Source organism: Odocoileus virginianus, chromosome 13 (genome assembly GCF_023699985.2).
Source record: "Odocoileus virginianus isolate 20LAN1187 ecotype Illinois chromosome 13, Ovbor_1.2, whole genome shotgun sequence".
Classification (NCBI taxonomy): Eukaryota; Metazoa; Chordata; class Mammalia; order Artiodactyla; family Cervidae; genus Odocoileus; species Odocoileus virginianus.
In genome coordinates, this window is record NC_069686.1 from 18,883,705 (window position 1) to 18,911,515 (window position 27,811).

The 27,811-nt window shown below is 38.7% G+C and overlaps 1 protein-coding gene across 3 annotated transcripts in view; it reads left to right on the plus strand.

Moving 5' to 3' along the window:
• Window positions 1–3,157: 3,157 nt before the first annotated feature.
• Window positions 3,158–27,811, plus strand: part of TLK1 (tousled like kinase 1) — a 164,197-nt gene continuing 139,543 nt past the window's right edge. For all 3 annotated transcript variants that reach the window (XM_020890458.2, XM_070476040.1, XM_020890459.2), the window contains exon 1: window positions 3,158–3,296. In XM_020890458.2, coding sequence (XP_020746117.1) covers window positions 3,158–3,296 — 139 coding nt within the window. The remainder of the gene's footprint in view (window positions 3,297–27,811) is intronic.

Genomic DNA, 27,811 nt, shown 5'->3' on the forward strand with positions numbered 1-27,811 from the left:
TGCACAATTTGTGTCCATATCCTTTTTATGCTTAAATTACTTAATACGTGATTCATTGTATAAAATTTGGAAAAGCAGAAAGAAATAATTATGCAATATTACAGCCCAAGGCTAGCTATACACTTTTGGGAGTGCATCCTTGAAGTCATTTGCTTTGCATACTTACAAACGAATTGGGATCATAACCCTGTTTTCACTTACAATATACAAGGAAATTTTGATCATCCTTTTAACTATTTTTCAAAGACATGATTTTAAGTGATGGCTTAACATTCTATTTTCAGGCTAAGCCACGGTTTATTTAGGTAGTTCCTTGTTGCTGGCAGTAGCCTCTCTGTAAGTCAGTCATGTTGACTATCTTTATCATAAGCTGCAAGAAAGTAGGAATCAGTCATTTAATTCTTTCCAAGGCAGCACTCAAAACAAAAACAAATTGAAAGTAATTGTATTATGTATTTGGATTTGTTGTGATCCTCTAGTTACCATTTAAAATAAAAGGAGTCAGTCTGCATAAAATGTAACTGGTGTTGGCGTACAGGTATCCTGAGGCTCTTGGGAGGATTGGGAGGAAGATAACCTGCTATCACATCTCTTTGGTTGGGTTTTGTTTACTACTTTCCAGAGGAGTTGAGCTCTGTATAAAATCTTGAAATTGGTAGGAGCTTTAGAGATCACGGAGCAACTCTAACCTCTTTTTCACAGATGAGGAAATTAAATCAAGGATTGTTACTTCCTGAGACTAGTATCCAGGTCTCTTGATTTCTTTTCTGTCCTTTTCACCACAATCAGCTGACTAAGCTTTTTCTTTTAAAATACTGAGAGCATACAGCTACCTATTACCTGTCTTACAGGAACTCTTGTTTTGCCTTAGGGTGTATGCACTTTGGTATAAAAATCTAATGTAAGGTTCTAGATATGTATCCAAGAGAAAGGAAGGCATACGTCCACACAAAGACTTGTACATAGATGTTCATACTAGCATTATTCATAATAGTAAACCAGTGGAAACAATCCAAATTTCAACAGGTGAATGAATAAACAGAGTGTGGTATATTCACACAATGGAATACTCTTAAAGAAAAAAATGAACTATTGATAAATCCAACAATGTAGATCAATCTCAAAGTAATTATGTTGAGTAAAAGAAGTCAGACAAAAGAGTTCAAATTGTACAATTCCTTTTATCTAAAGTTCTGGGAAATGCAGACTGACAGAAAGCAGCTCTGTGGTTACTTGGGGATGGGGGTGTAGGGAAAGAGGAACCAGAAAGGGGTAGAGGAAATTTTGGAGGCAGATGGATATACTATCTTGATTATAGAAATGGTTTCAGGGTTCTATGCATATGAAAACATCAAATTGCATACTTTAAATATGTGCAGTTTATTGTATGTTAATCATACCTCACTGTAGTTGTTTAATTTGTGAGATTACCTCTTAAATTTGAAAAGCAGAACATAACTAAAAACTCACTTAAGAATCTGAAGCCCAAGAAAAGTAAAGTTACTTCTGGAGATAATTGACAAGCAAGGTTCTATTTTAATATGATAGTTTATCTGAACAAAACATTACTATCACATGCGCAGAGTCATAAAAATAAAAAATAGAAGTGACATTTTTGTTCCCTTGGTAATGCCATTTCCTCGTGCCTGTACAGTTACTCTATATCATAATCTTTTTAGTGTTCTATTCAATTTGGTTTTTTAAAGAGAGCAATAACTTCGTTGTATTTTTCCTGAACTATTAGAAAGCTCTTTTATGTACAAGATGCCCAATTCCTGATGTGTCTGTCCCTGTGTGGGTGTGTAGAAAGTTACATTGTAACTATAAATTTTAACAGATGCTGTAGTTCGCTTCAAGATTTTGTAGTCACGACTCAGCCGTGGCAGTCACTGGAACTTTCTAGAAACCATACCTTCTTCATACCCTAAAAATGTGAAGTCGGTGATCAAATTTTTCTATTCAGACTTTCCACCTACTGTTTTAAAACAAAGAACTGCTAGACCACACATACAGTGCACACACCAGTAAAGGTTGTCTTTTTTGTTGGAAAACATTTGTGAAGTTTTATTTCCACCCCCCAACTTATTTTGTTAGCTCTTTTATTCGATAACCACTCCCGTTCAGTAGACAGGGAGGCGCACACCGGTTGTTGTTTTTTTTTTTTACACAGTACAGAGAGGGGGGGGAAAAAAAAACTCTCAACTTCGCAGTTCCATTTTGAGAAATGATCATATCGAACTCCTGAGAAACGACAGCCCAGAGAGAGCAGAAGCATTTCTCCCCAAGCTGGGTGTGGGTCTGAAGGCAGGCGCGCTTCCGCAGGAGAGAGGGGGTGTCAGGTGGCAGCGGAGCGGGCGCGGGAGCCGGTGCAGCGCGGCGGGGGCGCGTGCGGGGCGCGCCTCCCTCCGGCCGGCTCCGGGAGGCCGCCCCCGGCGCACGCCAGTCCGCCGGCCCCGGGTTCCCGCGCCGCGCAGCGATCCGCGGGTGCGCCAGGAGCGCCCGGCGCCCGCGTCTCCTCCCTCGCGCGCTCGTTCCCTCCCCAGTCCCCCCCGCCCCCAACCCCTGGCAGGTCCCTCCCCCAAGCCTGGTCCCGCGGCCGCCGCCGCCGCCGCCGCCGCTACCGGAGGCGCAGGAGCCTCGCGATAGTGTTTGCACAGGCGGCGCGTGACGCCGCCGCCGCCCGTAACTGATGCAGAGGTTACCCCGCCGCCTCAGCCGCCACCCACCGCCCGCCGCCGCCGCCACCCGGACGACGCCGGGGGCCGACGCACTGCAGAGGTGCCGGCAGGTTCCGCCCGCGGAAGTCTTCTCGGCTGGCGCAGCCCGCGCTCCGCCCGCGCACCGACCCCGGCCCCAGCGGGCGCCCCCTCGACGCCTCCGCCGCGGCGCTCCTTCCCTCCGCCTCTTCCCCGGCGCGCCCGCCGGCTCCCTCACTTCTCCCGCTTTTCCTCCTCCCCGTCCCTTCTCCTCCCCTCACCTCTACCCTCCCCACCTCCCCCCTTCTTGGTTTCCTCCCCCATCCCCTTGACTCTCCCCTCCCTGCCCTCTCTCTCCTGCTCGCCCTCAGCGCGGCCCCCGCCATGACGGAGGCGGGTGCCGGTGCCGTTGCCGCCGCTGCCGTCGCAGGGGGGGAGTCGGGTTCCCAGAAAGTAGCTTGATGAGTGTCCAAAGTAGCAGTGGAAGTTTGGAGGGGCCGCCATCTTGGTCCCAGCTCTCCACGTCTCCAACCCCGGGCTCGGCGGCGGCGGCCAGGTCCCTGCTGAATCACACGCCGCCATCCGGGAGGCCCAGGGAAGGTAAGTGCCGTCGCGCCCGCGCCCGCTCGCGGGCCTCCCTTCCCCGCGCCGCGGCCCGCGCGTCCCCGGGTCTCCTTCCCCCAACCCCGGGGTGGGGGAGGGGGACGAGGTGGACGCGAGGCCGCCCGGACCCGGGGAGGTAGTGCTCCAGCTGTGGGTGGTGGTTCGCGGGTGGCGGAGAAGACGAACGAAGGGGTGCGCGCTGAGAGGACGGGGCGAGGCGCGGCGCGGCGCACAGACTCGCTTGGGGTTCCTAAGAGCCAGTCCTGCTAGGGTGGGAAGCCTGACCCCGGACGCGAGCCCCTTTCTGCTCCATTTGCTAGTACACTCAGTACTCTTAACCTCCCGGCCTCCGGTCTCTGGTGGGCTTTCCCTCTCCGTGAAGCATTCATCCTCGAGCCCCCTCCCCTTCCCTCGCGCACTCCTCCCCTAGAGGCGGTCCCCGCTCTGCGAGCTTTGCTGCCCGGGACCTGGAAGATGCCCCTCACTGGCAAGATCTCTACCTTTTGGGGAGGGCCGCTGAAATTATCAAAGCCGACTTTGATCCCGGGCCTGCCCCCCCCCACCCCCCAGCCCCGAGCAGTTTAAACGAGGGACCGATTCGTGGGCAGGCTTTTAAAACCACCCAGATGGTTGCAACTTTCCTTCGCCATCACCTCCTGCATATTTGTGTGTTACCTCTCTGTTGCAAGTAGGCTACTATTCTTTTCCGACAGCGTCGTGGGTTTTGTGGGAAATCGCTGTGTAAAGGTTACTGCAAACACTCACCAGATCGGTTACAATTGTTTTCTAAGTTTTCTGGCTTCCTGCATGCAAGTGTGCTGCCACCAGATGTAGCAGTTACACAGCTAGTAAGACACCGGAGTGCTTTTGACTAACATTTTAACTTGGTGTATTTAACTTTAAGTATACGACGTAAAATTAAATTTAGGAGAACACATATTTATGGGGGAAGAATAAATGTGTGTAGAATCGCGTTTAATGTTCTTTTGTCTGGAAAACGTTTAGCGGTATTCACGAGCATTTGGTAAATGGGTTGTTCACGGCCAGTTGTGTCACACACGAAGATTGTAGCCACATTTTCGAAAAAACGTCGGGAAGTCCAGTAGTCTAGTGAATCCTTTAAAGATACCAAGAGCTTTGATTTATGTAGGAGTCGATGGGATTAATTTATTTTGAAAATATCTATCAGTATTTACGACTCAGAGCCTTGACATTTGTTAGTCAAGTGGTTTGTGCCCTGAATCCAGTGGTTCAGGCATAGCGTTCTTTGTCATTTTGTTCCTGTGAGCATGTGTGAAAGTGACAATAGGCTCAAAGATTGGCATGAATTTGCTCTGGAAAATTCATGGGAAGATTTGATTTATGGCATCCATTAAGCGTTCTGAATACATTGACAGACATTTCCTCTTTCCATCTCACCCCCAACCCTGACTTCTGATTATTAGAGGATAAAAGTTTATTTATTGAGTAACTCAAATTTAGTACACCTGGTGATTTTTCTTTCTGCACTTGAAAATTTGTAAATGAGTGTCTTAAAATCTATTTTGTGAACAGCAGTTGGTGCTTTTACTTTTGTCTGTACTTTCATTAAGATGCTAAATGGTAGTGTTAGGAATGATAGTATAATGAGTGATAGTAAATGATGTCTTGGGAAAGACTTTTTTTTTTTAAGGCTATACCTTTTTTATTTATTATTCATTTCTTAAATATTTATTGAGACATTTTTTGTGAGCCAAGCACTGTATTTGTTACTGAGGAAGTAGTGTTGAATTGTTCATCTGTTAACATCTGTAATCAGTGTTAGTAATTTTGAGTCTGTAGAATATAGATTGTGAACTTCAGAGGTTACTTCAACTCATTAAAAAATCTTTATACTATTCTGCACTTTTCCTGATGTTTTAAAATTTTGAAAGATTGGAATAATTTAGCTTGAACTTCCAAATAAGGTGGATTTTTTCCAGCAGTTTGGATTTTTATGTAACCTAAATAGTCTCAATTTATGAAATAACAAGAGACACGCTGTTTTTTAAGTTATTCTTCACACCCAAGTACCTGTATGGTGACAGTGGTATATTGCTTTTTTTTGACCAACCAAGAAATAAGTTAAAACTTTTAATGTTCTGTAGGATTATGTATTCATATTGAAGCTATTGTTTCAGATTTCACTAATGCGAACACTAATTGCATACATAAAGCCCTAGGAATCAAGGTGTTACTATTGTCTATTGAGTGGGATCCCAGTTTTTATTTTAACAAGTGCTTGGCATCTTTTCCAGGTAACATATTAGTATGTTGTATAAATTGAGAGCTTTTTCTAAAAAAAAAAAATTATTTTTGGCTCTGCGGTGTCTTTGTTGCTGTGCAGGCTTTTTTCTGGTTTGAGTGATCTGGTGCTACTCTTGGTTGGGGTCCACAGGCTTCTCACTAATGTGGCTTCTCTTGTTATAGAGCATGGGGTCAGTAGTCCTGGTGCTTGGGTTTAGCTGCTCAGCAGGATGTGGCATCTTCCTGGACCAGGGATTGAACCCATGTCCCCTGCATTGGCAGGAGGATTCCTTACCACTGAGCCACCAGGGAAATCCAAATTTGATAGCTTTGATTGCTGGTGACTGATAGCTAGTAAAAAACATTACTATTAATGGAACTTGACTGTATGTATCAAGGAGAGAACAAACTTTGTTTCTTGAAAAATTGAGCCAATTTAATGTAATATAGAATAGAAAATTTTAAACTTAAAAGAGATACACATGTATATGTACATATATATAAAGTTATATATGTGATGAACTCCTTTTAAGCGTACTTAATTTTGAAAATGGGCTATTTTTAAAGGTACACCACAAGTATCTTATCCATAAGCCTAAATCATAAGATTTAGGAATTTATTGGAATTCAAGAATTTGTATGGTAGAGTGTAGAGTATTAATTGGAGAAGGAAATGGCAACCCACTCCAGTATTCTTGCCTGGAGAATTCTATGGACCAAAGAGCCTGGTGGGCTACAGTCCATGGGGTCACGAAGAGTCAGACACAACTGAATGACTAACACACACAATTAGTAATTTCTTTCCTTGGAGTTCCAAAGCTTTTCCTTTATCAGTCTTAAAATTCTCTGAGAGGTGCTCAGCAGTGTAGCTCTAGGTTTCACAGTGGATCTTTTAAAACTGTGGCTAAATTCTCTATCCCATTTTATCTTCTAATAATTCTGTGAATAAGGATGTGAGAAGTTAAGAAATTTTCAAATAAGGTCAGTTTTGTTTGCTGAGGCCTAGGTATGTGTTGGCTAGATGAATAGATTTTTTTTTTCCTTTCATAAAGGTACATAAGTACTTTTGAATGGGTTACTGCTGTGAGTCAAATAAATGGTTATACAAAAGACTTGTCTTTTTTTTTTCCCCCATTTTTCCAGATATAAATAATTTGCTTTTTACTTCTATATAAATAGCAAAAGTAGTTTGGTCAGAAAGATTATATCATAGTCATAAACTTGCTGTCTGTTTCTCTATTTACAGACTGCATCTTTAGACAGAAGAGTTAAAAGTATTTGATTCCAGATGATTGCATAATACCTGTAGGAAGATGTTAAAAGTTATGTATCAGATGATGCTTTTATTTTTTGAAGTCACCTGCTGCAGCAAGACCGAGTTGTATGTTTCAGGATTCTAGCTCATGAATGCATAGATATGTGGTAGGCACCTCCCTTACAGAGGCATTTTTATGTATTAGAGGAGAAAGGGAAATTCAAGATAGAAGTCTAGGAATCTGCTGAGAAATAGGTTATGTTTTAGCCTTCTTGGTCTTAGGACCCCCTTTACTCCCTTAAAAATTATTCAGGTCTCTAAAGAGATTTTGTTTATGTGGGTTATGTCTTGGTATTTACTATATTTGTGATGAAATAACTTCAGAAACATTTATCTAAAAATAACAATTTGATTACATGTTAATGAATTTTAAAATGATAAATAAATATTTTAAAACAAACTTTAGTGAGGCTAGTGAAATTATTTTATATTTTTACAAACCATTTTAATTTCTGGCATACTAGAAGGTAGCTGGATTTTCTTCTTTCTGTCTGTTGAGATATATTTTGATTGAGGCATGTGTTGAGAACCCAATTTCACACAGATATGTAGTTAGATAAGAACTATTTTACTAGCCTTTTGGGAAGTTACTCTTTGATATTACACCAAAATTCAACAGTTGGCTGTTGTTTTTAAAGGTTACTTGCAATGTGGAAGTACATTTTATCCCAGACGTGTCTTCAGGACACACAAGAAATCTGTGGACCATACATTTAGACTCAGCAAGAGACTAGTTGAAGGGTGGGGAAGAGTATAGCTGTTTTCAGGTATTTAAAAAACAAATAGAAGAGAATGTATTTATTATACTGTTATAGAAGATAAACTAGCAGGTGAAAGTTGCGAAGGCTTAGAATGAATTGTATATTTTTTTGACAAGAATGTAAGAACTGTGTAACAACTAGATTTGACTAGCAATGGAAAGACCTGTCTCTTGAAATATTTAGCTGTGAGAATTTAAAGCAAACTACACTGCTGGTGCGGAAGGCGTAAGAGATGTGGGTTCGATCCCTGAAGATCCCCTGGAGAAGGAAATGGCAACCTACTCCAGTATTCTTGCCTGGAGAATCCCATGAACAGAGGATCCTGGCGGGCTACAGTGTATAGGATTACAAAGAGCAGGGCATGACTGAGCACGTGCATGTACATGGACTTTTGGGGTGGGGTGGATATAAATCCAGTAGATTCTTATTTTGTGTGCTATTGGATTAAGTGACTTAAGGTCCCATCCAATTAAAAAATGCAAACATTCTGTGATTCTTTGAAAATTTGTAAATGTAGTTAAACTACTTATATATCCGTGAATGTTTTTGAAAATCCTCAATGAAAATCCTCATTTCAGTAGTATGAGACTACTGTTGACTTTATTGCTGTTTTGCATTTTTATTGTGCTTTTCTTCTGCAGATTTTCCTGTATTTTCTGGAATCAACACTGTCAGTCTTCCTGAAATCTTGATAAATTCCCTGCAAAATATAATAAGCTTTGAAGACATTTTAGGGAATCAGATGCTGCTTATGATTTGGTTTAGTAGAGTTGTACTACTGGGGGCTGATTTTCAGTTTTATAAGAGAAACTATTAGCATTCTGTATAGTCTTTTATTTTTAATTGTTTATGTGATTTCAGAAGTAATGTGCTTAATCTAATGGTTTAAAAGCTAGAGAGTCTGAAAAAAGGATACATAAAGGAAAAGTAAGTGTTTAAATTGATCTGTCTTGAATAAAAAAGTGCATAACCAGAACATAGAAGAATTTTAATTCTCATCTTATTCAGGGAAGTATGCATGTAATAGTTATCATTATCTATAACAATTCATATTTTAATTTAGTATGGAACATAGTCTCTTCTGTGAAATGTATTGAAAGGTTAGATTTTAGGTACTCAGAAGTTTAAGGATAAACTCCTTTAACTTTCCTGAGGTCAGCTTCAGTGAAGTAAGTGACACACAGCTTGAGACTTCATGTATTTGTTTCATTTAGATTTAAAGCTCATTTTCTATAGAAGAACTATAGGAATAAGTCATTTAGTTTTGTAAACTCCTTCATTCTTTTTAATAATTTCCACATATCTTAGAATAATTTAGAGGAACGGTATTATAAAGTAGGAGAAGCAGTATGCTGCAAGAGAGAAAGTGCATTGATAATTGGAAAACAAGTATCCCTACTTTGCCCTTAACTAGCTGGGTGGTGTTTGGGCAAGTTGCTTATCTGCTTCAGTTTCATAACATGAGAATTATAGAGCTGAAAAGGACCCTGGAAGCAGTTGAATTCAAGCTTCTCGTTTTACCGATAAGGAAACTTTGCCTAGACTTTTACTCTAGGAGAGTTGGGACCAAGATGCGGTTTTCTGATTTTCAACTTACTGCTTTCCCATTATACTTTGTGGCTCTTCTAAATCTGTAAAATGAGGGAGTTGAATTCAGATCCTTCAGAGGTCTTTAACAGCTGAAAAATACTGTTTGACATCAGTTTAATTATAATTTAGTGGAGGAAAGTTTGTAGCTTTTACTTATTGGTAAAATGTTTTTTTGAAGAAGCAGTGTGACTTTTTCAAGGTTATGTTTTAATTTGTTAAGAGAAGATAGTCATCTTCATTATTACCAAAAGATTTTTAAGTTTATTTATGATCATAGTTAAGTAGTAGTGTGCTAGGTAATCTTGTCTTTTTATTGATCTACATTCTAAAACACTTATGAATACGTTAAAAGCTGTGTAAATTATGTAAATAGCAATGTGGTGTCCTGAAGTGAAGGAACTAGGTGATTGTTGCTCAAATTCTAGGGTGTTTCCCCTGCTCCCCCTAGTTAGATGTCTCTGTTTCTTGGTGTCCTATTTGTGCATGTGTGCTAAGTCGCTTCAGTCCTTTATGACTCTTTGCATGCCTGTGGACCCTAACTAACAAGGCTTCTCTGTCCATGGGATTCTCCAGGCAGGAATATTGGAGTGGGTTACCATTCCCTCCAAGGGATCTTGCCCACCTAGGGATCGAACCTGCGTCTCTTATGTCTCCTGTGTTGGCATGCGGGTTCTTTACAACTAGCGCCACCTGGGAAGCCACAGTGTTCTATGGTGTCCTACAGACAATTCTTGTCTGTTTCATAGCACCTGTGCCACTGTACCTTTTATTATAGACTTTTTTTTTTGCCTACTGTACAGAAAGGTCTTGAATTCAGAGACTGTTTTGTTCATTTCCATGTTCTCACTGCATAGTAGGATGTCCTCTATAGAGTTGGCATCTTACAGAAAGTTTTGTCGAAGGACTGTTAAAAGTTTTTTTTTTAAAACTGAATGATTTTATACTTAATATATACATATTTCAGACCCAGGAAGACACTCATTTTAGTAATTTATAGGCAAGTTATGTTTTAGAGACTGATAGTGGTAACAGTAATAGCTAAAGTTTATTGTTTGTACATGTTAATTCATTTAATTCTCATTAACTCTTTGAGGTATTTATAGTTACTCTCATTTTGCCTGTGAGGAACCAAAGCCCAGAGAAGTAAAGAAACTTGCCCAGTATGACACACAGTAGTAAATGTTAGAGCTGAGATTTTAATCATCTGCTGAGATTTTAACCACTGGGATATATTGCCCAAGATGAAGAAATTTCATTTTGGGTAATTTCTTAGTTTTTCCTTAACAAATTTTAATTTACTAATCAGTCATTTTGGCTCATTCAGTTTACTGATAAACTTTGTGTTTTTTTGCATGAATTTTGTATGTGTATGGAGATAGGATTAAAAAATGAAAAATTCAAAATCAGTTTGTGCAAATCTTAAATTTTAGGAAAAATATTAGAAGTATACTAATAAAATCTTATTTTTGTGTTTAATAATTAAATTGGAATACCATTTATCTCAATATTTTGGCCTCATAAGATCACCACAGTTGTAACAAATAGACATTAGAATTTGAATGGAGAATTTTTGAAGTCCGCTTATTGTGAAGGATTTTAACCTGGTGCATGAGGCCCTCAACAAAATTGAGACGCTTTAGTAGCAGATGATTTAGCGTTCATTATGCAAGGGAAAGGAGGCTTGACTCAACCTGTTTCATCTTACCAGAAGTATTTTTTTAAAACACTTAAAGCTTTAATTACTTTATTGCATACAAAACAGATATCTTGATAACATGTATTACTTAGTATATCTAACGAGCGACAGAATTTGAATGGTTTGATAGGAATTCAAAGCATGATGTAGAAAGAGGCAGAGCTGAAACAGGTGGTAGGTTGTGAAACAGATCTTCTCAATGTGGCTTCGTTATTAGGTTTGAAATTTGTGAATTTCCAGACGACAGTTTATAGACCTCTATTTAAGTTAAAATACTTGTATTCTACAAGATGCAGTATAAAGCCAGATATGAGCAGTTTTAGGGGATGACATGGGGCCTTCCCAGATGGCTCAGTCAGTAAAGAATCTGCCTGCAGTGAAGGAGACTTGGGTTCCATCCCTGGGTTGGGAGGATCCCCTCGAGGAGGGCACAGCAACTCACTTCAGTATTCTTGCCTGGAGAATCCCACGGACAGGAGCCCAGTGGGCGACAGTCCATTGGGTCCCAAAGAATTGGACACAGCTGAGCATGCACACACGCATTAAGAGTTGGTTGTGCTCATAAGTTTGTATCTTTCTTTGGAAACTAGTATAGTTGGAGAAATGACATTCTTCTAGGTTTAAATTAAACTTTAACCTGGTGAAGTGAAGTGAAGTCGCTCAGTCATGTCTGACTCTTTGTGACCCCATGGGCTCCTCCATCCATGGGATTTTCCAGGCAAGAGTACTGGAGTGGGTTGCCATTTCCTTCTCCAGGGGATCTTCCCATCTCAGGGATTGAACCTGGGCATCCCGCATTGCAGGTGGACGCTTTACCCTCTAAGCCAGGTGTTATTGTTAAATGGCATACATTGTGATTGCGTTAACTCCGCCCTTGACACTATGTATGTGCTTCCTGTCTGATGGTAAATACAGCTATGGTGCCTCTGGAGAATGTCAGGGGATTTGTATGAAGCCAAGCAGAGTCATCCTGTCTTTCATAAGACCTGAGGCATGTTTCTTTTCTTTTTTTCCTTCTTTTTTGACAAATAGGGTATTTTTGCTTTTTTAAAAAAACATAGTTTTTCCTTTTTCTGTGCACAGATTTTAAAAAAAAATCAGTGAAATTATTTTGTATATATAATATATCTTTTATATATATATATATGAAAGTGAAAGTGCTAGTCACTCAGTCGTGTCTGACTCTTTGTGATCGCATGGACTGTACAGGCTCCTCTGTCCATGGAATTCTCCAGGCAAGAATACTGGAGTGGGTAGCCATTCCCTTCTCCAGGGGATCTTCCCAATCCAGGGACCGAACCCAGGTCTCCTGCATTGCATACAGATTCTTTACCATCTGAGCCATCAAGGAAGCTCATATATGTGTATGTATGTATATAAACTCATTTATTTAAAAGATACATATACTTGATGGTAGGACTTGTTTTAGGAACTTTGTAAATTGTAGCTCATTACTTCTAACTATCATGCAAGTAGGTATTATTGAGTCCCTGTTTTATAGATGAGGAAATGGAAGCGCAGAGAGGTTAGCTAACTTAACCAGGGACACATGAGAATATGTAGCAGAGTCAAGATTCAGACTAGGCTCCTGAGTGCATCTCTTAACAGTTTATGCTGTTCTCTCAGCATTATTCCATTGAATTTTAGCCACAAAGATACCGAATAGATGTACTCAGTGTATTTTATTTAACCATTCTTCTTTTAGTAGTGTGTTAGAATTTACTGGTTCACATAATTGAGAATTGTAAATGTGGAGAAGGATGGAATAGCTTTGGAAGCAGCTTAGATCCAAAGTCTCAAATGATGTCACTGAGCCTCTTTCACTCCATATCTGGGTTTTTCTAGCCTCTTGCTCCTGGAGCCTCAATCACATACCTTTTGGCTTAGCAACTACATTTGGAAGACAAATTTTTTCCTGATGTCCACATGCCAGTTGTGGGTTGATGCCGATGTATTAGGATTGTCAATTCCTTAACGAGTCATTGGTAGCTGGGAGATGAAGAGCATATTAAAGAGCAGAGACATCACTTTGCCAGTAAAGGTCCATATAATCAAAGCTATGATTTTTCCAGTAGTCATGTCCAGATGTGAGAATTGGACCATAAAGAAGGCTGAGCACTGAAGAACTGATGCTTTAGAATTGTGGTGTTGGAGAAAACTCTTGAGAGTCCCTTGGACTGCAAGGAGATCAAACCAGTCAATCCTAAAGGAAATCAACCCTGAATATTCATTGGAAGGACTGATGGTGAATCTCCAATACTTTGGCCACTTGATATGAAGAGCTGTTTCATTGGAAAAGACCCTGATGCTGGGAAAGATTGAATGCAAAAGGAGAACGAGGTAGCAGAGGATGAGATGGTAAAATAGCATCACTGACTCAATGGACATGAATTTGAACAAGGTCCAGGAGATAGTGAAGGACAGGAAAGCCTGGCATGCTGCAGTCCATGAGGTTGCTGAGGCTTTCAGGATCCTGGTTCCTCCAGCCAGGATCGACTCCATGCCCTGTGCAGTGGAAGTGAGTCCTAAACACTGGCTGCTGGGGAATTCCTAGATTTTCTTGATTGTAGGATGGAATAAGAAATAGTAACTTTTTCATAAAGTTGTGAGAATTAAATGTGAAATTTGTGGCATGTTAACCAGTCAGTATATGTTAACTATTACTATTACATTTAGATACAAGGATACTTTAGAATTAAAAATTTTTCTCCTTTTTTAAAATGTCAAGAATAGGGAACAGGAACTATCTGCATTAGGATCTTTTGGTCAGAGTACACTTGACAGTTGTCTCCATGACTTGTTGAAGAATTCTGGCAGGGTTGTGTATGACGAAGGCAGATTTTAAGTGATAATTATAACTGTTAATCTCATTTCTTTTCACTATATAATATTGTGGCACTTATTTTACATACAATTTTTCTTCCTTTGATTTCTTTGTTTTACATTTTAAAGATTTGTTTTACTGGGCAAAAGCGCATGGTTTTTTGAAATATCATTTAACGTGTATTGTCATGATTATTTTCCCTATTGGATAACTAGGATTTTAAAGTCTTTTATTTAGTTTCTCAGAAATTCGTCAGTTGTCAGAGCTCTAGAATTTTATAGAAAATTCTATAAAATTTTATAGTTTGCTTAATCATTCTGCGTGTATTTTTGGACCTAGAGCCTAGCTCTGGGAAAAACAAAGATGTGTAAGATAATAGTCCTTGCCTCCTAGGAGTGTGGCCAAAGTCTAGTGAGGAAGACTGTAATTCATAACATGTAATTTATACTTAAAAAAAATAAAAACCACTTTGTGGGTCAGATGAAACAGTTCATGAGTTGCCAATTTTCAACTTGTGATATAAACAGAACTCTTGTATGATGGGGCTTCCCTGGTAGCTCAGATGGTTAAGAATCTGCCTGCAATGTGGGAGACCCAGGTTCGATCCCTGCGTTAGGAAGATCCCCTGGAGAAGGGAATGGCAGCCCAGTACTTGCCTCCTAGGAGTTTGGCCAAAGTCTAGTGAGGAAGACTGCAGTTCATAACATGTAATTTATACTTTAAAAAAACCCTAACATTTTGTGGATCTTTAAAACAGTCTTTGAGTTGCCAATTTTCAACTTCTTATATAAACAGAACTATCATATAACATGGTTGTAACATATCCTCTATCACGGTGTTATATCTATTGGTCATTTGGCTCCTCGAAACAAACTTTAGCAACACAAATTTATTATTAGAAGGATAAAGGGCTGAATATCTCTTAGAACCTAGTTAGACTTCAGGGGACTGAACTGGAAATTCAGGAACCATGGTCGCACTGTTCTCCTGTGGATCACAGAGCAACCCTTCCTATGTGAAGGAAGGTTTCTTAAAAAGGAAAAGTGAGAAGGAAGGTAATTGTATTTCTGTCATGAGGTGTGAACAGAGTATTCCCTAAAGAAGGGAATTAGTTAGGTTTCCTTCTCTTTAACTATTTTCAAATGGTATCATCTTGTTTCAGTTGATAAGTCTTGATTGCTTGTGAGATTGAACTTAATATTTATATCAAAAGCTCAGTCTTTAAAAAATTATTACCGTCTAAGGTTCAAACACTATAATTTTACTATGATTCAATTGATTTTATTTTTTAATGTTATGTGGTGCTTTAGTTTTCATTATTGAAGCATAATATTAATGCAGAAAACACACACAGACAAATTGATGCTCAGTGAGCTACTATAAACCATGATGTGTGTAACTACCACTCAGTCAAGAAAAAGAACACTGGCAGTATTTTAGAGCTCTCTTCCTGCTCTCATCAGTCATTTACTACCTTCTCCCTTCCCTCCAGAGCTATCACTGTGCTGTGCTGTGCATAGTCACTTGGTCGTGTCTGATTCTCTGTGACCCCATGGACTGTAGCCCGCCAGTCACTATTCTGACTTAATTATCCTTGTTTTTGAACTTAATATAAATGGACTCACACAGTATGTATTTTGTTTGTAGCTGCTTTTGCTTCACATGTTTTTGAGTTTCATCCATGTTAATTCCTTAACTGTAGTTCACTTTCATTGCTCTATAATATTACTTCGTATTCATTTACCATAGTTTATTTATACAATCTGTTGATAGATGTCGATTGTTTCTACTTCTTGATTATTACTATAATGCTGTGTGAACATATTTGTACCTGTCTGTTCATATACTATTAATTTCTATTGAGTTTAGATCTGATCCAAATTTGCTGGATTGTAGGCCTCATATAGTATTAATAGATACTGCCAGTTTCCCAAAGTGGTTGTAACAATTCTCATTCCCATGAACAGTGTATGAGAGTTCCCATTGCTCTGTATCCTCATTGAAAATTGGATTGTTATTTATTTTTAGTGTTCTGATGTGAGGTGGTATTTTTGGTTTTCATTTTCCCGGTGAGTTAAAAGGTTTACCATTTCTTCATAAGTTTATTGACTTTTGGATATCTCTTGTGAAGTGCTTACTCAGATCTTTTGATCAGTTTTCCTTTGTGTTGTCGTCACAAAAACTAAAATTAATTGAAGGAATTCTTTTTGTATTTTGGATAAGTACTCTTTTTTATTACCTCCCCCAGAGGTTTCTGTGGCCTCCTGCCCCCCTTTATAGTATTTAATAAGTATAAATTCATACAAAATGTTTTCCCTTTCTTATCTTAATATGGACATTTACAAGTGTAAATTTCCCTGCAAGCACGCAGTTGATTGATCCTGTAAGTTTTGATATGTTGTGTTTTTGATTTTACTCATCTCAAGTGTTTTCTAATTTTCCTTTTGATTTGTTCTTTTGCTCTGTTACTAATTTAGGAGTATGTTAATTTCCTATATTTGTGAATTTCCTAAATTTCCTTCTGTGATTGATTACTAATTTAGTTTCATTTTGGTCAGAGAACATAGGTTGTGTGCTTGCAGTCGTTTTAAATTTGTTGATGCTTGTTTTATGGCCTAGCATATGATCTGTCTTAGAGGGTGTTTCATGTGTACTTTAGAAGAACATGTATTCTGTTGTTGAATGGAGTATTCTCTAGATGTCTGTTAGGTCTAGTTGGTATATTGTGTTTGTTTTATGTTTCTTTGTTATTCTTCTGCTTAGTTCTGTTTGTTACTAAAGAGTGTTGAAATATTCCAACTAGTGTTGAATAGTGTTTTTCTCCCTCTGTTTCTGTCAGTTTTGTTTCATGTATTTTGAAGCCCTGTTATAAGGTACATATATATGTTTATAATTCTTTTAAAATGTCCGTGGACAAGCCATTTTTTAAATTTATTTTTTGAATTTTACAAAGTCTATTTACTTGTTTTTGGTTGCACCGGGTCTTCATTGCTGTGCATGGGCTCTCCAGCTGCATGTAGCTGGGCCCACTCTCTAGTTGCAGTGCACGAGCTGCTTCTGCAGTGGCCTCCTTTGTTGCAGAGCACAGGCTCCAGATGTGTGGACCTCAGCAGTCATGGCTTATCAGCCTCAGTAATTGTGACTCTTGGGCTCCAGAGCACAGGCCCAGCAACTGTGGTGCATGGGCTGGCTTAGCTGCCCGTGGCTTGTGGGATCATCCCCTACATTGCAAGGTGGATTCTTAACCAGTGAGCCACCGGGGAAACCCCTGTGTTTATAATTTTTTTATCTTACTGATGAATTGACCCTTTTATTGTTATAAGACATCCCTCTTCATTTCTAAAACCATTTTAGAAGCTGTCTGATATTAGTGTATCTGCTTCAGTTTTCCTGTGGTGGTTCTTTGCATAGTGTCTTTTTCCATCCACTTATTTTTATCCTATTTGTGTCTTTGGATCTAAAGTGTGTCTTCTGTAGATAGCATTTAATTTGATCTTGTTTTTTTTGATTGATTCCTGCCCTCCCTGCCTCTTGATTGTATTTCTTAATGCATTCACAGTAATGTTTTTTGGGTATGGTTGGATTTATATCTGCCATTTTGCATTTTGTTTTCTCTCTGTCTCATGTCTCTGTCCTTCTGTACCTGCATTACTATTTTCTTTGCATTGAGTATTTCCTAGGATAATGTTTTAATTCCTTTCATGATTTTTAACTTGTTATTATTCTCTTAATGATTTTAAGATTTACATTATATAGTCTTACCAGAAACTACTTCAGATTTACATTAACTTAATTCCAACATTATATTCAAACTTTGCCCCTATATAGCTCTACTCCATTCTCCTCCTCTTTGGTTATACATGTTGCTGTGTGTTCAGTTCAGTTCTGTTCTGTTGCTTAGTTGTGTCCGAATCTTTACGACCCCGTGGACTGCAGCATGCCAGGCCTCCCTGTCCATTACCAACTTCTGGAGTTTACTCAAACTCATGCCCATTGAGTTGGTGATGCCGTCCTACCATTTCATCCTCTGTCGTCCCCTTCTCCCGCCTTCAATCTTTCCCAGCATCAGGATCTTTTCAAATGAGTCAGCTCTTCGCGTCAGGTGGCCAAAGTATTGGAGTTTCAGATTCAACATCAGTCCTTCCAATGAATATTCAGGACTGATTTCCTTTAGGATGGACTGGTTGGATCTCCTTGCAGTCCAAGGGACTCTCAAGAGTCTTCTCCAACACCACAGTTCAAAAGTACCAATTCTTCGGCGCTAAACTTTCTTTATAGTCCAACTCTCACATCCATACATGACTACTCGAAAAAACATAGCCTAGATAAGATGGACCTTTGTTGGCAAAGTAAAGTCTCTGCTTCTTAATATGCTGTTTAGGTTGGTCATAACTTTTCTTCCATGGAGCAAGCGTCTTTTAATTTCATGGCTGCAGTCATCATCTGCAGTGATTTTGGAGCCCAAAAAAATAAAGGCTGACACTGTTTCCCCATCTATCTGCAATGAAGTGATGGGACTGGATGCCATGATCTCAGTTTTCTGAATGTTGAGTTTTAAGCCAACTTTTTCACTCTCCTCTTTCACTTTCATCAAGAGGCTCTTTAGTTCTTCTTCACTTGCTGCCATAAAGGTGGTATCATCTGCATATATGAGGTTATTGATATTTCTTCCAGCAGTCTTGATTCCAGCTTACGCTTCCTCCAGCCCAGCGTTTATCATGATGTACTCTGCATATAAGTTAATAAGCAGGGTGACAAAATACAACCTTGATGTACTCCTTTCCCAGTTTGGAACCAGTCTGTTGTTCCGTGTCCAGTTCTAACTGTTGCTTCCTGACCTGCATACAGATTTCTTAAGAGTAAGGTCAGATGGTCTGGTATTCCCATGTCTTGAAGAATTTTCCATAGTTTATTGTGATCCACACAGTCAAAGGCTTAGGCATAGTCAGTAAAGCAGAAATAGATGTTTTTTTGGAACTCTCTTGCTTTTTTGATGATCCAGCAGATGTTGGCAATTTGATCTCTAGTTCCTCTGTCTTTTCTAAAACCAGCTTTAACATCTGGAAGTTCATCGTTCATGTATTGTTGAAGCCTGGCTTGAAGAATTTTGAGCTTTACAAGTGTGTGAGATGAGTGCAAGTGTGCGGTTATTGCAACATTCTTTGGCATTGCCTTTCTTTGAGATTGGAATGAAAACTGACCTTTTCCAGTCCTGTGGCCACTGCTGAGTTTTCCAAATTTGCTGGCATATTGAGTGCAGCACTTTCACAGCATCATCTTTTAGGATTTGAAATAGCTCAACTGGAATTCCATCACCTCCACTAGCTTTGTTTGTAGTGGTGCTTCCTAAGGCCCATTTCACTTTGCATTCCAGGATGTCTGGCTCTAGGTGAGTGATCACACCATCATGATTATCTGAGTGGTGAAGATCGTTTTTGTACAGTTCTTCTGTGTATTCTTGCCACCACTTCTTAATATCTTCTGCTTCTTTTAGATCCATACCATTTCTGTGCTTTGTTTATTGTGCCCATCTTTGCATGAAATGTTCCCTTGGTGTCTCTAACTTTCTTGAAGAGATCTCTAGTCTTTCCCAATCTATTGTTTTCCTCTTATTTCTTTGCACTGATGACTGAGGAAGGCTTTCTGATCTCTCCTTGCTCTTCTTTGGAACTTGGCATTCAAATGGGTATACCCTTCCTTTTTTTCCTTTGCTTTTTGCATGTCTTCTTTTCACAGCTATTTGTAAGGCCTCCTCAGAGAGCCATTTCGCTTTTTTGCATTTCTTTTTCTTGGGGATGGTCTTGCTGTCTCCTGTACAACGTCAAGAACCTCAGTCCATAGTTCATCAGGCAGTCTATCAGATATAGTCCCTTAAATCTATTTGTCACTTCCACTGTATAATCGTTAGGGATTTGATTTAGGTCATACCTGAATGGTCTAGTGATTTTCCCTACTTTCTTCAATTTCAGTCTGAATTTGGCAATAAGGAGTTCATGATCTGAGCCACAGTCAGCTCCTGGTCTTGTTTTTGCTGACTGTATAGAGCTTCTCCATCTTTGGCTGCAGAGAATATATATTCAGTCTGATTTCGGTGTTGACCCTCTGGTGATGTCCACGTGTAAAGTCTTCTCTTGTGTTGTTGGAAGAGGGTGTTTGCTCTGACCAGTGCATTCTCTTGGCAAAACTCTATTAGCCTTTGCCCTGCTTAATTCTGTACTCCAGGGCCAAATTTGCCTGTTACTCCAGGTGTTTCTTGACTTCCTACTTTTGCATTCCGGTCCCCTATATTGAAAAGGGCATCCTTTTTGAGTGTTAGTTCTAGAAGGTCTTGTAGGTCTTCATAGAACCATTCAACTTCAGTTTCTTCAGCATTACTGGTTGGAGCATAGACTTGGATTACTGTGATATTGAATGGTTTGCCTTGGAAATGAACAGAGATCATTCTTTCATTTTTGAGATTGCATCCAGATACTGCATTTCGGACTCAATTTTGTTAACTATGATGACTACTCCATTTCTTCTAAGGGATTCTTGGCCACAGTGGTAGATATAAACTCCAGAATAAATTGTTACAATTACTTTATGTAATTTAAAGTCTTTTTTAAAGAAACTGAGATATGAAAGCATATTTATAGTTTTTGTTTTTTTTATTATTATTATTTCTGGTTATTATTATTATTATTTCTTATTATTTCTGGTTCTCTATTTCCTCATGTAGATTTGATTTATAATGTATGATGTTATTTCCTTACTTCAGTAATTTGTTTCCAGGTGTCTTCTTTGTGCTGTTATTATCAGATATGTTGCATATTCTGTATGTTACAGACCCAGCAATGCAATTGCATATATGTTGTATGTGTAGTTGCTTGTAAAATCAGTTAAGAGAAGATATATGCAGTTATGTTCTCTATTAGCATGCATGTTTTCTCATTTGATTATTTTTTATAATTCCTTATTTTTCATTGATATTCTGTATTTGACGAGTCCTTATACTAATACCTTCCTTTAATTATTTAAACATGATATTCTTTAGTTCTTTGAATATATTTATAGTAGCTGCTTTGAACGCTTTGTCTGATGAATCCAACATCTGGACCCTCTCAGAGTCATGTGCAGTCTACCAGAGGTGACTGGTTTTGTTCTCTTCACCTCTTTCCCTGTTCTCCACGTAAGCTTTTGGCTGGTCTGCTTCTATAGCTGTCACACCTAGCTGTCAGCCTCCACTGCTAACTGATTACTCTATTGTTTTCACCAATATCCCAGGGCATACATTTTTTCATAGTCTGATTGCAGTAAGTCAGATCTCTGTAGAAGCTAAGTGTTGCCAGCCTTTGAGACTTGTGCTGATTACCCTGAGGAATCTTCTTGCCTTTTTCTTTGTCTAGTTCTCTCCGTTAAACTTCTAGCTGGTTTGCAGCTTTGCTTGTTACTACTACTGTCATGAAACTACCAGCTTTCTTTTAGCTGTTCACTCCCAAGATCTCCATAGTTTTGGACGTTGCCCTTTGAAATGAATTTTCCCACAGTCTATTCCAAGTAAAGTAATTCCATTAGGTGGAGGACAGAGCTTTCTGTTCTTAACTGTCTACCTTTTCCTCTAGGAGGACCCTCCACCTTGCCTTAGTGAAATTAGGGTCAGAGGCAAAGAGATCACTTCACTTGAAGGGACATCCTGCTCTCAGAGTAGAGCGCTTGCTTTTAACTTGCCCCTTCTGGTAAAGAACTTCTGTCTTACGAGTGAGCAATTGGGACCTAATACTTTGGCTTACTGCACCGGAAAAAGAGCTTTTCTGCCTTATACATGGAGGCTGGTTGGATGAAGGGACTCTTTTACTCTTCTCATGCGGGCCTGCCTGGCATAGAGTTTCTGCAACATGGAGGTGGGGGAGTGGGGCAGGTGGGAGATGCCAGCAGCGTTTCCCTCCAAGGGTGAAATTCATTCCTAGGCTGGAATGTGGGAGTTCCTGTAGCACCTGTGTGGTGTAGAACATCTGAGTAATTATCCTGAGTTGTGGGGTGTAATTGGAAGTGGTTTATGGTTCATATGTCATGGATACTTGCTGCTCTCACCTCTGTTTAATGTTTTCTTGAATAAATTTTTTTATTTGCTATATGCCCTTGAGACAATTTTCAGAGACATTAAATGGTTGACTCTAAAATTTGTTTCTACCAGTTCAGTTCAGTCACTCAGTCATGTCTGATTCTTTGTGAACCCATGGACTGCAGCATGCCAGGCTTGCCTGTCCATCACTAACTCCCACAACTTGTTCAAACTCATGTCCATCAAGTCGGTGATGCCTTCCAACCATCTTATCCTCTGTCGTTCCCTTCTCCTGCCTTGAATCTTTCCCAGCATCAGGGTCTTTTCCAGTGAGTCAGTTCTTCACATCAGGTGGCCAAAGTATTGAAGTTTCAGCTTCAGCATCAGTGCTTCCAGTGAATACCCAGGACTGATCTCCTTTAGGATGGACTGGTTGGATCTCCTTGCAGTCCAAGGGACTCTCAAGAGTCTTCTCCAACACCACAATTCAAAAGCCATCAATTCTTTGGTGCTCAGTTTTCTTTATGGTCCAACTCTCAGATCTGTACATGAGCACTGGAAAAACCATAGCTTTGACTATATGGACTTTTGTTGCCAAAGTAATGTTTTACTGGAGAAATGGTCTGCCTAGCACAGCATGCCACTATTCTTGAAGTCTCACTCTCCCATGCTATCTTTCAGAACTTTTTTTGTTATGCTTTTCATATTTAGGTCTGTAATTTTTCAGAAGTTGATATTTTTCTGTGTGGTGTTATATTGGAATAGATTTCATTTCCTTGTTGACTGTCCTGATATCCGAGCACAATTTACTGAAAAGAATTGTTCTTTCACACTGTTTTCCTTTTTTTGTAAGTCAAGTGTCTATGCCTAGAAACAGGTCTGTGTCTATGCTTTATATTCTATATCATGTTAGTCTTTTTTTTTTTTTTTTTTGGTGCTGGGGTCATGTTTTCTTATTACTATAGTTTTATAATTAGGTTGATATTCAATAAAATACTTTACCTGCTTGTTGATAGGTGGGATTTTAAAGATATTTTCCCAACATTTCTGTCTCAATTATTCAGTGAACTACTGATCTAGGAAGTGCTGTGAAGGAATTTTGCATGTATAATTAAAGTTACTAGTCAACAGACCTTAAAATAGATTATTTTTGATTATTTGGGTGGGTCCTGTATACTTAAGACAGGCCCTTAAAAATAGAAGAGTCAGAAGAAAAGAAGGCAGAAGAAGGAAGCAAAAGAGAAGGGGCAGAAGGAGAGATCAGAGGGATTTACTCAGAAGCAGTGAAAAGGACTTGACCTGCTGTTACTGCCTTTGAAAGGGGGTGACAGTAAGTCAGGAAATGTAGGCAGTCTCTAGAAACGGAGACCAAACCCCACTTGAGGGGTAGCAGGGAAATGGAGGCCTCTGTCCTGAAACTGCGTGGCACTGATTGTTGTCAACCTGGACCATTCTAAACGAACCTGGAAATATATTCTCTCCTAGAGTGTCTGGACAGGGACACAGCTTGGCTGATACCTTGATTCATTCTTGTGAAACTGGAAGGAGAGAACCAGCTGAGCCATGATATGCCAAGATATCTGACCCATAGAACTTGCAGATAATGGGTGCTTTAAGTTGATAAGTGTATAGTTAACTTGTTAGAACAGCAGTAGACACTATTTTGGATTTTCTTCAAAATTGCTTTGGCTGTTTTCGGCTAAGTTAAAAAATCAAACACCCATCTGTTGGGACTTTCATTGAGATAACACTGAGTATATTGATTATATCTTTACAATAATGAGTGTTAACAAAAGGCAGTGCCAAAGAATGTTCAGAGTACTATACAGTTGTGCTCATTTCACATGCTAGCAAGGTAACAGTCAGAATCCTTCAAGCTTGGCTTCAACAATATGTGAACCGAGAACTTCCAGACGTACATGCTGTATTTAGCAAAGGCAGAGGAACCAGAGATCAAATTACCAACATCTGTTGGATCATAGAGAAAGCAAGGGAATTCCAGGAAAACATCTACTTCTGCTTCATTGACTACACTAAAGCCTTTGACTGTGTTGATCTCAAACTGGAAGGTTTTTAAAGAGATGGGAATATCAGACCACCTTACCTACCTCCGGAGAAACCTGTATGCAGGGCAAGAAGCAACAGTTAGAACTGGAGATGAAACAGTGGACGGGTTCAAAATTGGAATAGGAGTACATCTAGACTGTATTGTCACCGTATGTACTCTGCATAACTTCTATGCAGAGTACCTTATGGAAAATGCCAGGCTGGATGAATCACAAACTGGAGTCAAGATTGTTGTGAGAAATATCAGCAATCTCAGATATGCAGATAATACCACTCTAATGACAGAAAGTGAAGAGGAATTAAAGAGCCTCTTGATTGGAGGTGAAAGAAAAGAATGAAAAAGCTAGTTTAAAACTCTGTTCAAAGAAAAAAAAAAACCTCTTCAAAAAACTAAGATCATGGCATCCAGTCCCATCATTCACGGCAAATAGATGGGGGGAAATGTGGAAACAGTGTCAAGTTTTATTTTCTTGGGTGCCAGAATCACTGCAGATGTGACTGCAGCCATGAAATTAAAATGACACTTGCTCCTTGGTGAAAAGCTATGACAATCCTAGACAGTGTATTAAAAAGCAGAGACATCAATTTGCCAGCCAAAGTTCATATAGTCAAGGCTAGGGTTTTTCTAGTAGTCATGTACGGATGTGAGCGTTGGACCATAAAGAAGATTGAGTGCCAAAGAATCAATGCTTTAGAATTGTGCTGGAGAAGACTCTTGAGAGTCACTTGGACAGCATGGAGATCAAACCAGTCAATCCTAAAGGAAATTAGTCCTTAGTATTCATTGGAAGGACTGATGCTAAAACTCCTGTACTTTGGTCACCTCGTGTGAAGAGCTGACTCATTGGAAAGACCTTGGTGCTGGAAAAAGTGCAGGCCAGAGAAGTGGGTGGCAGAGGATGAGATGGTTAGATAAGCATCATTGATTCAATGGACATGAGTTTGAGCAAACTCCAGGAGATAGTGAAGGACAGGGAAGCCTAGTGTGCTGCAGTCCATGGTGTTTGAAACAGTGGGACACAGGTTAGTAACTGAACAAAATAATTTATGTCTGTAGTGTATTCCCACCATCATTTTAATAATGTTTTATAGTTTTCTCTGTAATAAACTTGAATAATTACTGTTGCATTTCTAGGTATTTTTACTTTTTGATGTTATTATAAATAAGATACCTATTTTAGTTTTATTATTTTTTGTTTATTGATGATATGTGGAAATTCAGTTAGTTTTTGCATTTGACTTGATAACCAGCAACTTTGGTTATAATTCTAATTTATCTTAGCTAGATTTGTTTTTTATAAACATATGGCCTATGAATGATAATTTCATTTCATCTTTTCCAATCCTTATATGTATTTGTTTTTTCCAGCCTTGTAGTGACTATGACTTCTAGTCATATGACTTCTAATAAGGTGTTGAATAGATTGGCTATCATGGGAATACCTGTGTTGTTACTAATTTTAGAAGTAGGGGAGAATTTTTCAGTATTTCACAATTTATTATATGGGTATTTTGGATCTGCCCTTTTCCAGATCAAGGAAGTTCCTATTACTAGTTACTAATTTTTTGTTGTTGTTTGTTTAATCACAAATGGATATTAAATTTTATCAGATGCTTTTTTTGCATCTTTTTGGACAATCTAATTTTTTTCCAGGTTTTCTTTTTTTTTTTTTTAATGTGATGGATATTATTTTATTGCTCTTGAAGTGTTAAAGCAACCTTGTTTTCCTGGACTAAACCCAGTTTAATTTTGAGCTCTTATTTTTCTACATATTAATTTACTGATCTTTGTTTAGTATTTTTCACCTATATTCATGAATGAGATAGGTCTATAACTTCTTACAAATTTGTTCTCTAGATTTTGGAGCAGCTCATGGGAGCTGTATTTCCCAATTTGGGGCATTTTGATAACAGTTTGTGTCTTTCATGTGCTAAAAATAAATTTTACTGACTATAAGACACCTTATATTTTCCTATCTTGAATATCTGGAATATGTTACTCTGTTTTCTTGTGGCATAAACTATTGCCTTTGAAAATTAGATGTTGGCCTTCTGGGCTGAATTCTAAAGTGTACATGGTGCTCTTTCAGTAAGCAGTTTTATTTTATTTTTTTAATTTTCAAGAAAGCTTTGTTAAACTGTGGTTTTTCCTATTTATTCTGTTATGGTAGTGCTCTTTAAAGACTTCTGTTTTCTGAATGTTGGATCCCTGTTACCGCATTAAGTGGTTGCTTTGTTTTATCCTTTTAATCTCTTCATTTTTTTGATTTCAGAACTGTTCCTCCTTTTACTTCCTTAAAGCATTATCTTTTTTCTTGGGCTCGTTCAGGCTTAATCTTCATTTCTGAAAATGTTAGGTTTTTATATCAGGGTAACATTGACTTCATAAAAATGAGTTGAGAAATACCTTTTCTTTTTACCATTTTCTCAAGTAATTTATGTAAAAAGGGTGTTACAGCATCATTAAAATACTTGGTAGACTTCACTGAAGCTTTCTAGGCTTGGGATTTTCTCTGTGAAATTTTAAGTAATGGCTTCAGTTTCTATAATGTCATAATGCTCTTTAGAATTAATTTTCATATCAGTTTTGGTAAATTGTGTCTTCTAGGAATCCTTCCATTTTATGTAAAATTTCAAATGTGTCTGCATAGAATTGTAAATAATAGTCCCTTGTGATCTTTCTTTGTCTAGAGTCTATTGTGATGTCCTCTTTTTCATTCCAGATGGTCACTGTCTGTGGCTTGTCTCTCTTCTTGACCCATCTTACCAGTTTATGCCTTTTCATGGAACCATCTTTTAGTTTTGTTCACTGGGCTATGGTTTATTCAGAAGTGTCTTGCTTAATTTTTAAACATGAGGTATCTGTAAATGTTTTTTCCTTACTAGTTTCTATCTTAACTCCACCATAGTAAGAACTAAATCTATAAGATTTCAATTCTTTAAAATTTGAGACTTACTTTATGGCAGACATACAGTCTGTCTTGGTAAATATTCCTTATATAGGGCTAAGATTTTTTTTTTTTTTGGCTGTGGTTATTAGATGTCATGTAATATGTATATTAGTTATATTCAGTTTGTTTCTTTTTAAAACGGTTATCATTACTTTTTATATTTGCTCTTATTCAGAGAAAAGTTTGTTAAAATGTCCAAAAAACAATTGTAGATTTGTCTGTTTCTCTGTATAGTTTCTGTATATTTCAAATATGTTATATAGGTGCTTAGAAATTAAGCATTTTTGTTTCTACCTGCTAAAACAAATGTTTTATTAACACGAAATGTCTTATAAAAATAATAATGCATATTTCCTTATAGAATACTTTATCTAGTGTTAAGGGGTTTCCCTGGTGGGTCGATGGTAACAAATCTGCCTACCAATGCAGGAGACGTGGGTTCGATCCCTGGGTTGGTAAGATCCACTGGAGAAGGAAATGGGAACCCAGTCCAGTATTCTTTGCTAGGAAATCCCGTGGCTAGAGGAACCTGATGTGCTGCAGTCCGTGGGGTCACAGAAAAGTCGTTCATGACTTAGCGACTAAACAACAGTCTAGTGTTACGACAGATAATTGTTAGCTTTCAGGTCTTAAATGTTTGCATGGTATACCTTTTTATATCCTATTATTTTCAACTTTTGGTTATAGAAATTGTAAGTCTCTTGTAAGTAGCATAAATTCTTTTTAAAAAATGAGTTTCGCATGTTTATGCTTTAATTGACTAAGACTTCTTAGGTCTGTGACTTGGGACTGCACTATCCAGTGCCACTAGCTATGTGTGGCTATTTATTTAATTATCATTAGTTGAACTAATTATCAGTAGTTAAAAATTAACTACTAAAATTCCATTTATTCACATTTCAGGTTCTCAGTTGCCACATGTAATTATTGGCTGCCTTTATTGGCAGGTGGATGGCATTTCCATCATTGCTGAAAGTTTTCTTGGACAGCACTGGTGAGGGG